The 12,856-nt window shown below is 56.7% G+C and overlaps 1 protein-coding gene and 1 pseudogene across 2 annotated transcripts; one reads left to right on the top strand and one right to left on the bottom strand.

Moving 5' to 3' along the window:
* Nucleotides 1-143: 143 nt before the first annotated feature.
* INTS11 (integrator complex subunit 11) lies at nt 144-12,818 on the top strand. Of its 2 annotated transcripts, none has more exons than XM_042949589.1 (17): nt 144-303; nt 3,179-3,276; nt 3,815-3,888; nt 5,133-5,361; nt 8,607-8,705; nt 8,789-8,823; nt 9,072-9,180; nt 9,727-9,791; nt 10,085-10,274; nt 10,601-10,684; nt 11,080-11,169; nt 11,276-11,438; nt 11,667-11,774; nt 11,872-11,933; nt 12,005-12,147; nt 12,226-12,355; nt 12,483-12,818. In XM_042949589.1, exons 1-17 carry the CDS (start codon nt 276-278, stop codon nt 12,546-12,548), a joined length of 1,773 nt encoding a protein of 590 aa, XP_042805523.1. In that variant the 5' UTR covers nt 144-275; the 3' UTR covers nt 12,549-12,818. The 2 variants fall into 2 exon arrangements, with proteins under 2 accessions (XP_042805523.1, XP_042805522.1); XM_042949588.1 differs by having other exon boundaries at nt 9,072-9,210.
* LOC122226823 lies at nt 6,287-6,725 on the bottom strand (annotated as a pseudogene).
* Nucleotides 12,819-12,856: the final 38 nt, after the last annotated feature.

Genomic DNA, 12,856 nt, shown 5'->3' with positions numbered 1-12,856 from the left:
CCGCCGCGCCGCGGGACCCGCCGCCCCGCCCCCGACCACAGCCCTGCCGTCCGGGATTGGTTGCCGCTTGCCCAATCCCGAGGCTCAACGCGTGGGCCGGCGTTTCCGGCGGGCGCACCGGAAGCTGGCGCCGTTGGGATCGCGCCTGCGCTGTGCGGTGCCGCGGGTTGTGGTGGCGCGCGGCGGAGGTCCTGGGTCCGGGATTTCGTCGTCGAAGTGGTCCCGCCGGCTCGGTGAGCGCAGAGGCGACGGGGCCTGGGAGCCCGCCCGACAGCATGCCCGAGATCAGGGTCACTCCCCTGGGTGAGTGAGGCGCGCTCGGCCGGCCTCGCGGTCGCGGGGCCGGGCGGTGGTGTGGGGACGAGCCGCGGGGGCGCAGAGGGCCGGCCAGGTTCCCAGAGGCCACAGCTGTCGTCCTCGGAGGCCTCGGGCCGGCTCCCGCTCCCGGCTCAGGCCCTGTGTGGAGAAGCTCGGAGGAGCACCGGAGGGACGGTTTTGGGGTCGGGTCCCGGCCCGCTGCGTCCCCAGCTTTCTTCACGGTGAAAAGCAGGCCTGAGCAGACTGTCTCTGCACCTTCTCCTGGGGCCTGCGCTCCGGACGCCGTCACCGTAGAGGCACAGGGTCTCCATCGTCGCTGCGCCAGCTTTTGTCCACATGGACTGATGCTTTAGGTCGCCTTTCCTCCCTGCCTCTGCTTCCTTCCGCCTCCTCCATCGTCTCGCACCCGTTACCTGCAGCTTCCCGTTTACCCAATACAGCCATTCACTCTCAGTTCAGCCCTTGTCTTACATGATCCCTGCGACGCTAAAAAGAAAAAAAAAAAAAAAAAAAAAGCTTTGAATTTTGTAAAAGATATAAACGGACACTTTTAAAAGCCCAGACAGTGCAGAACACTGTGAAGGATGAAAGATCACTGGGAATCCAGAGTCCCGGAAACAACTGGGTTATCATTTTGGTGGCCAACCCTCTAGGTGTCTCTGGGCATCCTTCCAGCACTCCTGCTCTGCTGTTCCAGAACCTGCCTCCTACACTGGGCTGTGTGTGGGGAGCATTTTCCTGCACAGATGTTCCACGCAGCTGCATATCCTTTCTCATGGTGGAGCTCTTCCCCAAAACAGCCCACCCAGTCCTTTGTGTGGACCCTGAGCTGTTGACAGTCACGATGAAGGCCCCTGCCCCTCGCCTGCCAGGTCAGAGTACACATCTCTTTGCTGCCATACAGGTCACTCCTACAGACTCTGGCAGCTGTTGGCTCAGGGTCCCCTCTGGCTGCTGTGACCCACACTCTTCCCTGCCTTTGGCTCCCTTCCAGGGGCCTCTGCGGGGTCCTCCTTCCAGCCTGCCCCTTCACGATTTGTCCCCTGTTCTCCTTGAACAGTTCTTTCTACTGCTTTTGTTACCCCAGATATGCACCTGGATGTGCTCCCAAGGCTGTAGCACCGTCAAAGCAGAACTATTTCTCTTGTTTTCCTTTGCCGGTTTGTACCTCATGGGCTCTCTGGCCAGATATGGAGAGTCCCAAAGGCTGTCCTATCACACAGCCTTTGCACAGCTGCCCCCCCCCATCCTGGCTGTCCCTCTCCACACTACTCAGAAGTCATTTTGTGGAGGACTTACCTGGTATGGTTCTGGAAGTTTTTGGGTTCCCTTCTCTGCCTTAATCTTCTCCATGACGCACTCAGTGCGTCTTATCTATGTGGTTATCGTCTGCTTGCCCTAGAACATGAGCTTCTGCGGACATGGCGTCTCTTTTATTTTCTCCGGAGTCCTGCCTCTTTTTGTGTGCCATCGACTGTTCCCCATCTTCCTGCCCAGTTCAGGCCTCAATCCTTGCTCCTCGGGATTGTTGTGGGTCCTGGTGGGAGCGGGTGGCCAGTGTCTCAGAGCTGAGCTCTGGAGTCCAGAAACCGTCCCTGGCCCTGTGCTTAGGAGCCATGTGCCTGTGAACTGATCCTATGACTTCTGTGATTTCACGTTCTCTGTAAAGAGAGGCAGCCCTCCCCTTTCCCCTGTCACAAATGTTTGGAGGGCCTCTGGGCACAGCTTTAGGGCTGAAGATGTAGCAGTGGGCAGACAGCTGAGACACTGCCATCGTCCTGCTGGGTCAGGAGCAGGCCTTTGAGAGACCTTCAGGCCAAGGCCTGTGGCAGAGCTCTTGGCTAGGATCGCCTACTGTTGTCATGGGTGACTGAAGCTTCTCAAGGACCAGCCAGGGTCCTGCTCTGAGCCATGGCCTGGTCACCCTCGTGTGTGTGGTGTTAACGGAAGGTTCGCGTGGCTGGTAGAGGGAGGCTTGTAGGATCAGGATAGAAAGCAGGTCATTTGGTGACATCATGCAAGGGTATGTCCCTTTCTTCCTGGGCCTCCAGACCCCAGAGGAGATGACACATGGCCAGAAGAGATTGCTGGGATGTGTCCTGCTGGGGCTGGAGCAGCTGGTAGGACTTGAAGTCAAGAACATGGATAGGACTCAGGTTAAGTCTGGACTGGGGATGTCTTGATGGGGTGCAGTGATGGGGCATCTGCACTGAGGCCACTGTAGCTGGTCATTGCTGGACAGCTGGGGCCCTGTCTCCCCATGGCTGGGCTAAAGCTACTGCACAGTGTCGCTCTGCAGTGGCACCACCTGGAGGCGCTTGATGCCTTCTGGGAGGGTCCCCACAGCTCAGATGTCACCCCAGTTGAGGTTTCACGAGGGGTGGCGAGGCCCCGTGGAGCATCACCTTGCCCCTATTAAGTGCCAGGACCACAGTCCAACACCTGTTGCACATCCCCTGGCCTTTGACGGTTGAGGCCAGCGGCAGCAGGTAGGCTGCTCCCTTGAGAGGTGAGGGGCGTTTTCTGTCTGACCTAGGTGGTAGTGGCAGGGCCTGAGGCTCGGAGGTGCGGTAGGGGAGGGCACATGGGCTGGAACCCGCCTGGCCCTTTGTCCCTTCCCTGCACATCTCCCTGGCCTGTGTGTGGAGGTGACAGCGCTTCTTGCCTCACCCTTTGTCCACACGGCAGCCGTGGGGATCTAGTTTCCCCAACCCGCTGAGGGTTCTGCAGGGCCAGGGACCCAGAGCACCCACTGGAGGCCTGAGGCAGGCGGCTGGGGCCATCACTTGCAGCAGCAGGGAAACGGACATGGGGGAAGTGGGAAGGGGGTGGCAGCACCTCATCCCACCTTCCCGTTCAGGAGCTGGCCAGGATGTGGGCCGAAGCTGCATCCTGGTCTCCATCGGGGGCAAGAATGTCATGCTGGACTGCGGAATGCACATGGGCTTCAATGACGACGTGAGTCCTGAGGGAAGGTGGAGGTCCCTGGAGGGACCTCACTCTGCCTGTTCCTTGTTGCTGTTCTCAGTAGGATCCCAGGCTTTAGAGCCTCAGGCTCTGACCCATAGAGTAGGGACAGTTTGGGCAAGTGGGCAGTGGTAGGAGGCAGGTGGGTCTGGGGTCACTGCCTTCCCTGGCAGCCCTGGGCCCCACCACTTGACGGATGGGGTACCCTGCGTGGAAGCGTTGATCTGTACCAGAGCAGGGGCTCGCGGGCTCCTGCAGGGTCATGTGGGGCAGCTCGGTGCTTCCCAGGCAGGGCTTCTGGCTTGGTTACTGGTTCTGTCGGTGTGACCCCTCCCTGGGTTTTCAGAGGCTGTGAACAGTCTATGGTCCTGGTGTGGCCTGCCAGGGTGGGGGTATTAGTGCCCAGGCTCAGCCTGTGCCTTTATTCCCCACTCCTGGGAGTCGCTCCCTGGAGTGCTGGCTGCCCGCCACTTCCATCACCTGCAGACCCAGGGCAGCTGCGTTCTGACCCTTTTTCTTGGCTTCTCAGAGGCGCTTCCCTGATTTCTCCTACATCACCCGCAATGGCCGGCTGACCGACTTCCTGGACTGTGTGATCATCAGGTGAGCGCCCATTGGCTGCTGGTCATAGTGTGATGTCGGCTCACATCTAACCCCACTTCGGGGGCCCTAGTGGGCCCAGGAGAGCCCCCCGGGGCCCGTGGAGGCTGCAGGCTGTGGGGTGTTGCGGGCCCAGGTTGTTCCGGGTTGCCTATGTGACTCACCCCCAGGGCTGGCCCTCTCCACCTCTGGACGGTGGTCCTGGAGGCTGTGTCTGCGTGAGCTTATAGGTGTTCATGGTTGCCCCTTGACAAGCTTTGATCAGCCCTGTGGAGGCGAGGGGCGCTCTGTGCTGTGGGTGCCTATTGGCTCTGCCCCTGAGTGTCATGGATGAGAGCCCCAGGTGCCCCAAGAAGATGAGGTTGTGTTAGGGCAATAGGCCCGTGGCAGGGAGGCCACTGCCCCCAATGCAAAGATGGCACATTTCACCTTGAACCCCTGGGCTGCTTCTCAGACTTCCTCACTCAGCCTCTCAACAGCATTTGGCAGCGGTGACTGCACCCTCCCTGCTCGTCCTCAGTCCTCAGACCTTCCCATACATCCTCACCCACGCTGCCCCTGACCTCTGGTCTCATGGTCCGGCTCTTCTCTGGCGACGGTTGAACTCCCCAGCCTGGCTGAATGGAGCTCCCGCTTTCCTCCTCTTCCTCACACTCCACCCAGACAGCCCACAGTTTGTGGGTCCAGCCCTCTTCCTGACCTTCAACTTTGCCATGTGGCCAATGACCAGAGCGGCCTCCTGCTGGTCTTCTCCCCACACCTTGCAAGCCAGGGACCTGGTGGCCCAAGGCGGCCTCGCCCTCAGCTGCTGTGAGGCTCCTGTGGACTCAGTCCCTTCTTGGACATGGGCTTGATGCAGCAGTTTGCTCCGTTTGTGGACCCACAGCACTCTGTTCCCTCCGCCCCAGTGCCTTCCTGGCCTGGCTCACGTGCCATGGGGTCTTTCCATCCATCTGCTGGAGAGGGCAGCTCTCCTGATGCCCTGTCCCCTTCTCAGCTACTTTCTATTTGACCGTAGAAAACGTACACCTCTGATGCAAGCATTACCTCTTTAACGCTCGCTGCTTTACTAGACACTCAGGTTGTAGGTTCCAGGAAGGTAGCAGTTTTCATCTGTTTTGCTGCCTCGTCACTCTGCAGCACTTAGGGTGGCGTCTGACACACGGTGGGGCCCTGGTGTGGAGGGGCCGTGGGGCGGGCTTGCTCGGGGAGCAGTGGCCCTGGGCTGATCTGTGTTGCACCCTCAGCCACTTCCACCTGGACCACTGCGGGGCACTCCCCTACTTCAGTGAGATGGTGGGCTACGACGGGCCCATCTACATGACCCACCCCACCCAGGCCATCTGCCCCATCCTGCTGGAGGACTACCGCAAGATTGCTGTGGACAAGAAGGGCGAGGCCAACTTCTTTACCTCCCAGATGATCAAAGACTGTATGAAAAAGGTGGTAGCTGTCCACCTCCACCAGACGGTCCAGGTCAGGGTCCCAACAGACCCCATCCCACTCTCTGTCTGATACTGCGGGGCCACTAGGAGGCAGCAGTGGGCAAGCATGTAGGGACCCAGCCCAGATTCAGGGTGGGAGGGGGGCGCTAGAGTGCCCATCAAGTGCACAGAGCTTCTGCTGCTCAGCCAGCCGTGCGTCTGAACACATGTAAGAAGGTGGAGACCGGACAGTGAGACGGGCAAGCCCTGGAGGGCACCCAGTACTAGCTGTGGAGTTTGGGCTTTGTCTCGGTAAGTGTCATATGTGGGTCGCGGAGGAAGGTTAAGGTTTTAAGCAGGCAAATGCAATCAAATTGGGTAAAACTTAGCACAAGGATTGTAGATTTGTCTGTTTCTCCTTAGAGTCAGTGGGTTTCGCTTGTTATTGGATGCCTATATATTTTGGGTTGTTTTATCCTTCTGGCTGAACGTCTTGTCAATACAAGTATGTGTATTTATCTTTAATAACGCTTCTTACCTTAAAGTCTGTGTTTCTGGTAACATTACACCATCCCTGCCTTTCCCACCTTTGGTTACTGTTTGCATGGCATGGCGTTTTCCATTGCTTTATTTTCAACTTTACTACAACACGTTTCAGATGTTTTTTTAATTTGTTTTTATTTTTTAAGTTTATTTATTTTGAGAAAGAGAAAGACAGTGTGCATGTGTGTGTGGGGGGAGGGGCAGAGAGAGAGAGAGAATCCCAAGCAGGCTGTGTGCTGGCAGCATAGAGCCCAATGTCATGAACTGTGAGATCATGACCTGAGCCGAAATCAAGGGCCAGACACTTAACCGACTGCGCCATGCAGGCGCCCCTGCATCATGTTTTAAATGTAGCTCTTTTAAGTGGCATGTAATTTGTTTTTGTTTTTGTTTGTGTATGGAAATTTCCTACTGTCATGTGTTCACCGTTAAATTTAGGATCTTGGTCTTTCCATTTTGCCTTTGTATAAGGCCAAAGGAGAGACATTGGCTACTTTGACAAAACCTTCAAGCGAACTCCAGGAGTGTCACCGACAGCATGACCTTTGTGACCAAATCCAGCAACCGGAACTTCATAATTTTCCTCAATAAAATTCAAACAGCCATCATTGGGTACAAAGGCTGAGATTTCTTTTGTCGTTCTTGATCAGCTGGACCCTGATACACTTCCTGATGGCAGAATTTGGCTGTCTGGTTTCAACCCCTACTTTTTCCGGCACATTCCCTGTGCATGGGAAGCGCCTCCACAAGGGTTGGCCTTCAGGCCCCACGGGCCTCCTTGTCCTGTTGGCTTTGCTGCTTCTAATCTTGTCTGTGGCTGGGGACCATCCTGGCAGTGTGAGGACTGACACTAGCCTGTCCTGCCGGCACCATGGGCCTGAGCAAAAGAGGTGTTGGTTTCTTTTTCTTTCTTTCTTCCTTTTTTTTTTTTTTTTTAAATCTAGCTTGATAACCTGTCCAGATGGAGCGTTTGGACTCCACATTTAATAACTTTGAGCTTAGCTCTACCTTCTTACCATTTGCTTCCTATTTGACTTGTCTGTTCTATGTTTCTTCTTTCCATTATTGCCTTTTTCGGATTAATTTTTTAAAATTTCTGCTTCTCTTTTATTTGGTTAGTAACTTCATGCTCTTCTCATTCTTGTAGTGGTAGAGGCTACAAAACGCATTTGTGACGACGCTCTAAGGTACTTGGAGCTTTCGCCTCTATGTATTGGAAAGCTCTTAGAACGTCGTAAATCTGCTTGTCCCTTCCCTGACTTAGGCTGTCGTTCGCCTTGACTTTGATTTGCTCGGTACACGGGAAACTCAGCAGGACTTCTTGACTAATTCCGATAAAGTCTTCTCTGTGTTTACCCTCTCTACTTCTTGTGTTGTTCACTTTCTAATTTGTCTTCCTGCTAGAGAACACCAGTGTGGATCGGTGGGTGATGCATTCTATTTATTTATTCTTATTTTTGTTTTTATTTAAAAAATTTTTTTAGAGGTCACGGGGGAGAGAGAGAAAGAGAGAGAAAGAAAGAGAAAGAGAAAGAATCTTAAGCAGGCTTCATGCTCAGCGCAGAGCCCAACATGGGGCTCAGTCCCACGACCTGGGATCATGACCTGAGCCGAAATCAAGAGTTGGATGCTCAACTAACTGAGCCCCCAGGCGCCCCCACAAATCTCTTTTATTTGTTTGCAGATGGGTCTGCTTCACCCTCATTCCTGAAGGACTTTTTTCATTACGTGTGGAATTCTAGTTTGGCTGTCATTTTTTTCTTGGTACTTTGGATGTGTCTTTCTATTCACTGTTTGGAAGAGCATCTTTAATCTTAGACTGCTTGTAGGGTTGTGTTCTTCTCTTTGGATTTTGGGGGGTGGATTTTTGGATGCTGCGATGGGCCTGAATGTTGTTCTGTTCTCATTGAATCTGCCCAGGTGTGAAGCCTCTTGGATCTGTGACCCGATGTCTTTCATCAGGTTCTTCCAGTGTTACTCCTGCCTGTTGCTCTCCTCCAGCCCAGGGCTCCAGATGGCAGAATGTTAGGCCTCTCACTTCAGACCTTCCCTGACGCTTTTGTCTTTCTGTGCTTCGTGCTAGATAGTCTTTCCTATATATTTTAGCGCATTAGTACTTTGATTATATGCAATGTGCTGTTAAATTCATATATTGAATTCTTTGAGTTATTATGATTTTTGGTTTAGATTTCCACTTTTTAAAATGATTTCTAGGGGTGCCTGGGTGGCTCAGTTGTTTGAGCATCTGACTTCAGCTCAGGTCATGATCTCATGGTCTGTGGGTTCAAGCCCCTTGTTGGGCTCTCTGCTGAAGCATGGAGCCTGCTTCAGATCCTCTGTCCCTCTCTCTCTTTGCCCCTCCCCTGCTTGTTCTCCCTTCAAAAATAAACCTTAAAAAAAAAAAAAGATTTCTAGTTTTTTGGTCAACATCCTGGGTCCTTTTTATGTCTCTCAATGTATTAGTCACAGCCCTCTTAAAGTCCATGTCTGAAAACTCTAGGAGCTCTGAGTCTGCTTCTCTAGACTGTTGTTTTGCTTTCTGTGGTGGTGTCTCGTCTCTTATGTCTGGTTGCTCTTGGTTGAAAACTGGACGTTGTGTGTGAGAAACAGGAAATGATGAAACGTGATGAAACGTGATGAGAACCATGTTCCCTTCTGCCCTCTGCCTCCCCAGTGTCCACCTCCCTGGCCCCTTTGCCATCGTCTTCAACCCAGCATAGCCTGCAGACCTGAGTTGAGGCCTCTTCTCTGTAGGTGGATGATGAGCTCGAAATCAAGGCCTACTATGCAGGCCACGTGCTGGGGGCAGCCATGTTCCAGATTAAAGTGGGCTCAGAGTCTGTGGTCTACACGGTCAGTGGAAGCACCTGGGGCACTGGAGGGACTGCCTGGCCGGGGAGAGGAGGCACCTGCCTTATTGCCACATTCTTTGCCAGGGTGATTATAATATGACCCCGGACCGGCATTTGGGGTGAGTAGGCTATGTGTTTGTTTCTTCCTGTGTGGACCCCCCTAGGAGTGCAGTGATGCACAGGGGTGTGCTGGGTGCCTTCAGTGTCCACCATGTGTCCTCTGTGCGTGGCAGAGTCTCTTCCTCCTGCTTGTCAGAGCGTCAAGGGAGGCTATGGCTGGGGTCCGTTTTGTTGCTCCTAAGCCTTGGAGCCTAGCCTTGCAGCCATGTGGATTGTCTACCTTGGCCCACGCCCGCCTCTGTCATAGAGCTGCCTGGATTGACAAATGCCGCCCCAACCTGCTCATCACAGAATCTACATATGCCACGACCATCCGGGACTCCAAGCGCTGCCGGGAGCGAGACTTCCTGAAGAAGGTCCACGAGGCTGTGGAGCGTGGCGGGAAGGTAGCTGGTGCAGGCGGGGCTCTGGGCCTCGTGCCCACCCGACCATGCTACATGGTCCTTCGCCACCTCCGGCATGTCAGGGGACGGGTGCCATGTGTTCTGGGTGTGTAGGGAGGAATGTGTTCTCAGCATTAGGAAGAAAAACTTCCCCGAAGACCACGGGGGTTCTTATTCATCCCTTATCTCAGATCCCAGCCCAGGGCTGGCCGGAGCATCCACCGCAGTCAGTTTTCGATGTATTGTGGCTGGGAGCAGGACTTGAGGGCAGAGCGTGGGGCCTTACCTGTGGCCTGCAAAGGGCCTCTGACTCTCGGGGATACCTGGCCATGCCCTCTCAGTGGACGCAGGCCCTGGCCATCAGAGCTGCCAGCAGGGCCAGTGTTTATAGTAGCCGCTTCCTGAGAAGGCAGCCACAGGGAACCACCGCCTGCCCACTGTAATCAGAGGTGGCTTTAACTTGGGTGGGCAGCATGGCCAGGGGTTCCTGCCTGAGCCAGCCTTGCCCTTCCCCTGCAGGTGCTGATCCCTGTGTTTGCACTGGGCCGCGCTCAGGAGCTCTGCATCCTGCTGGAGACCTTCTGGTAGGTGGTAGCCAGTCGGTTTCTGGGAGCCCTGGCTTGAGTGGGTGCCAGCGGCATGTCCATGTCCAGCTCTAGGCAGAGTATAGTTAGCGTACGTGACATCTGTTGGGGCGCCTGCCTGTACCGGGCCCCCCAGTCACGTGCCTGCGTCCCCTCTGTGGGACCTGGATGTGTAGGAGGGAGCGGGCAGGGGGTGATTCCTTCACGGATGCAGCCTGGGCTGGGGTGTGAGGGGGACGCGGGCTGGCCCTGCCCCGGCAGCTCCTCCACCGTGGCCCTGGCGCGGTCCGCAGGGAGCGCATGAACCTGAAGGCCCCCATCTACTTTTCCACGGGCCTCACGGAGAAGGCCAACCACTACTACAAGCTCTTCATAACCTGGACCAACCAGAAGATCCGGAAGACCTTTGTCCAGAGGAACATGTTTGAGTTTAAGCACATCAAGGCTTTCGACCGAGCATTTGCTGACAACCCGGGTCCGATGGTGAGGCCCTGGCCAGGAGGGGGTGGGGATGGCTGTCCTGTGCCCGTGGTAGCCAAGTTGGGCCGAGGCAGCCAGCGTTGGCTGTCTACCTGTGTGCACCTTCTCCGTGTCTGGGACGTGTGAGTGGTCCCTGCCTGCAGGTCTCCCTCAGGGAGTGGGGTGCACTGTGCTGAGGGAAAGATGGGGGGGTGGTCAGAAGATGGGGCCGGTGGTGGGGGCAGGGTCAAAAGACTCTGAGGGCAGAGGAGGGGCTGGACTCGTGGCCAGTGCTGGTTCTTTGGCAGGTGGGTGTCCACTGCCCTGACTGTCCCCTGCCTGCCCTGCAGGTTGTTTTTGCCACACCAGGCATGCTGCATGCCGGCCAGTCCCTGCAGATCTTCCGGAAGTGGGCAGGGAATGAAAAGAACATGGTGAGGGATCTGGGCTCCAGGTGTAGCTCCCAGGAGGGCCTATGAGGTTGGGCAGAGGTGGGGGAGCAGAGGCTCCGCCCGGCTTGGGGACACTGCTGTTGTCAGGACGGGGCTCGGTATCCCAGGGCCCTGTGTCTGACCCGGGCAGCTCCCACCCTTGCTGTGTGTCGGCCCCTCTGCATCGGGCAGTAAAGCCTTCTGGCTTCCCTAGCTGATGTGCTACTCAGGCCTGGGATGGGGAACTGCTGGCAAGGGGAAGGGGCCATCAAAGGTTCGGGTTTAGACAGGCAGCAGGGGTGGGGTGGAGAGACAGAGAGAAAGCCCAAGGCAGGAATGGGGGGGGGGGGGTGTCTTCTGCAGGGTGGCCACCGGCTCCACGCCTCACTGCCCCACAGGTCATCATGCCTGGCTACTGCGTGCAGGGAACCGTGGGCCACAAGATCCTCAGTGGGCAGCGCAAGCTGGAGATGGAGGGGCGGCAGGTGGTGAGTCCCCACTTCCTGATCGCTCCACGGGCCCCACCTTGGCTCGCTCGGGAGCCCTCTGAGCCTTTGCTTGTGGTAAGGGCCTGTGTGCACTGTGATTCTGCAGCTGGAGGTCAAGATGCAGGTGGAGTACATGTCCTTCAGTGCCCATGCCGATGCCAAGGGTATCATGCAGCTGGTGGGCCAGGCGGAGCCCGAGAACGTGCTGCTGGTGCACGGGGAGGCCAAGAAGATGGAGTTCCTGAAGCAGAAGATTGAGCAGGAGTTCCGTAGGTTGGGGTGGGGGGTGGGGGGGGCGCGGGCTGCCACGGGATGTGGGGGGGGGTGTGTGGGGAGGGCTTGGGGGGCACGGGGGGGTGTGTGGGCTGCCACGGAATGTGGGAGGAATGGGGGGGCGCGGGCTGCCATGGGGTGTGGGGCACGGTCTGCCCATGGGGTCAGCATGGGCAGAGCCAGCTGATCCCGACAGGCTTTCTGCCCCTCCCCCTCCGGCCCAGGGGTCAGCTGCTACATGCCAGCCAATGGTGAGACGGTGACACTGCCCACAAGCCCCAGCATCCCTGTAGGCATCTCGCTGGGGCTGCTGAAGCGGGAGATGGCACAGGGTACGCAGGGCAGGGTAGGGCAGGGCAGGGCAGGGCAGGGGAGCGGCTCAGCGGGTGGACCCGATGGCAGCTCCAGTCCTCGCCCCTTTCTCCACAGGGCTTCTCCCTGATGCCAAAAAGCCCCGGCTCCTGCATGGCACTCTGATCATGAAAGACAGTGTGAGTGCGCGTGGGCGGGGGCACGGCGGGGGCGGGCGCTCCATGCCCCCTGACCTGCCCCTGTCCCGCAGAACTTCCGGCTAGTGTCCTCAGAGCAGGCCCTCAAGGAGCTGGGTCTCGCCGAGCACCAGCTGCGCTTCACCTGCCGTGTCCATCTGCACGACCCTCGCAAGGAGCAGGAGACAGCCATGCGGGTCTACAGCCACCTGAAGAGGTAGGTACCCAACCCTTTCCGGCCCTGGGGCGGGTAAGAAGAGGGGTACGAGGCAGGTCTCACAGTGCTTCCCCACAGCGTCCTCAAGGAGCACTGCGTGCAGCACCTTCCCGACGGGTCCGTGACCGTGGAGTCCATCCTTATCCAAGCCGCGGCCCACTCCGAGGACCCAGGCACCAAGGTGCTGTTGGTCTCTTGGACCTACCAGGTGAGTGGCCTCCAGGGCCCGGTACCCGGCAGGTCAGGATAGGCGGGGTTACCCCATCACCTTGCTCTGCCCAGGTATGGTGGTCAGGGAAGGTGAGATGACTGCCCCCTCTTGCATCTGGCTACAGGATGAAGAGCTGGGAAGTCACCTCACGTCACTGCTCAAGAAGGGCCTACCCCAGGCCGCCAGCTGATCACCAGCCAGAGGGCCCTAGGCTTCCCTCTAGAGCCATGTCTGTGCCTCAGGTCTTCCCTGTGTCCCTGGATGTGGAGCCCACGGCTGGTCACAGCACTTGTCTGTGAGGACACAACCAGCGTTATGTGCCTACGTGATTGGCCAGTTCTGGCTGAGGAAAGAAATAGGCCTGGGGACTTCATCACCCTTTATTTCTATTCCTGAGCCCCCAAGAGATGGGTGGTTGCTCCTGAGGTATTTTGTCCAGTAAAAACAGAACCAAAGACCACATGGGTGTTCCCTTCTTGATGACCAGACCTTTTTCCT

The sequence above is a fragment of the Panthera leo genome, chromosome C1 (assembly GCF_018350215.1).
Source record: "Panthera leo isolate Ple1 chromosome C1, P.leo_Ple1_pat1.1, whole genome shotgun sequence".
Taxonomy (NCBI): Eukaryota; Metazoa; Chordata; class Mammalia; order Carnivora; family Felidae; genus Panthera; species Panthera leo.
This window is presented reverse-complemented; position numbering and strand designations above follow the sequence as displayed.

Excerpts from the sequence above, each read along its gene's own strand:
- INTS11 (XM_042949588.1), top strand. The coding sequence starts at position 276 with ATGCCCGAGATCAGGGTCACTCCCCTGG. Across the intron at positions 3,277-3,814 it reads ACATGGGCTTCAATGACGAC|AGGCGCTTCCCTGATTTCTC; the intron begins GTGAGTCCTGAG and ends TTGGCTTCTCAG. Across the intron at positions 11,439-11,666 it reads GAAGATTGAGCAGGAGTTCC|GGGTCAGCTGCTACATGCCA; the intron begins GTAGGTTGGGGT and ends CCTCCGGCCCAG.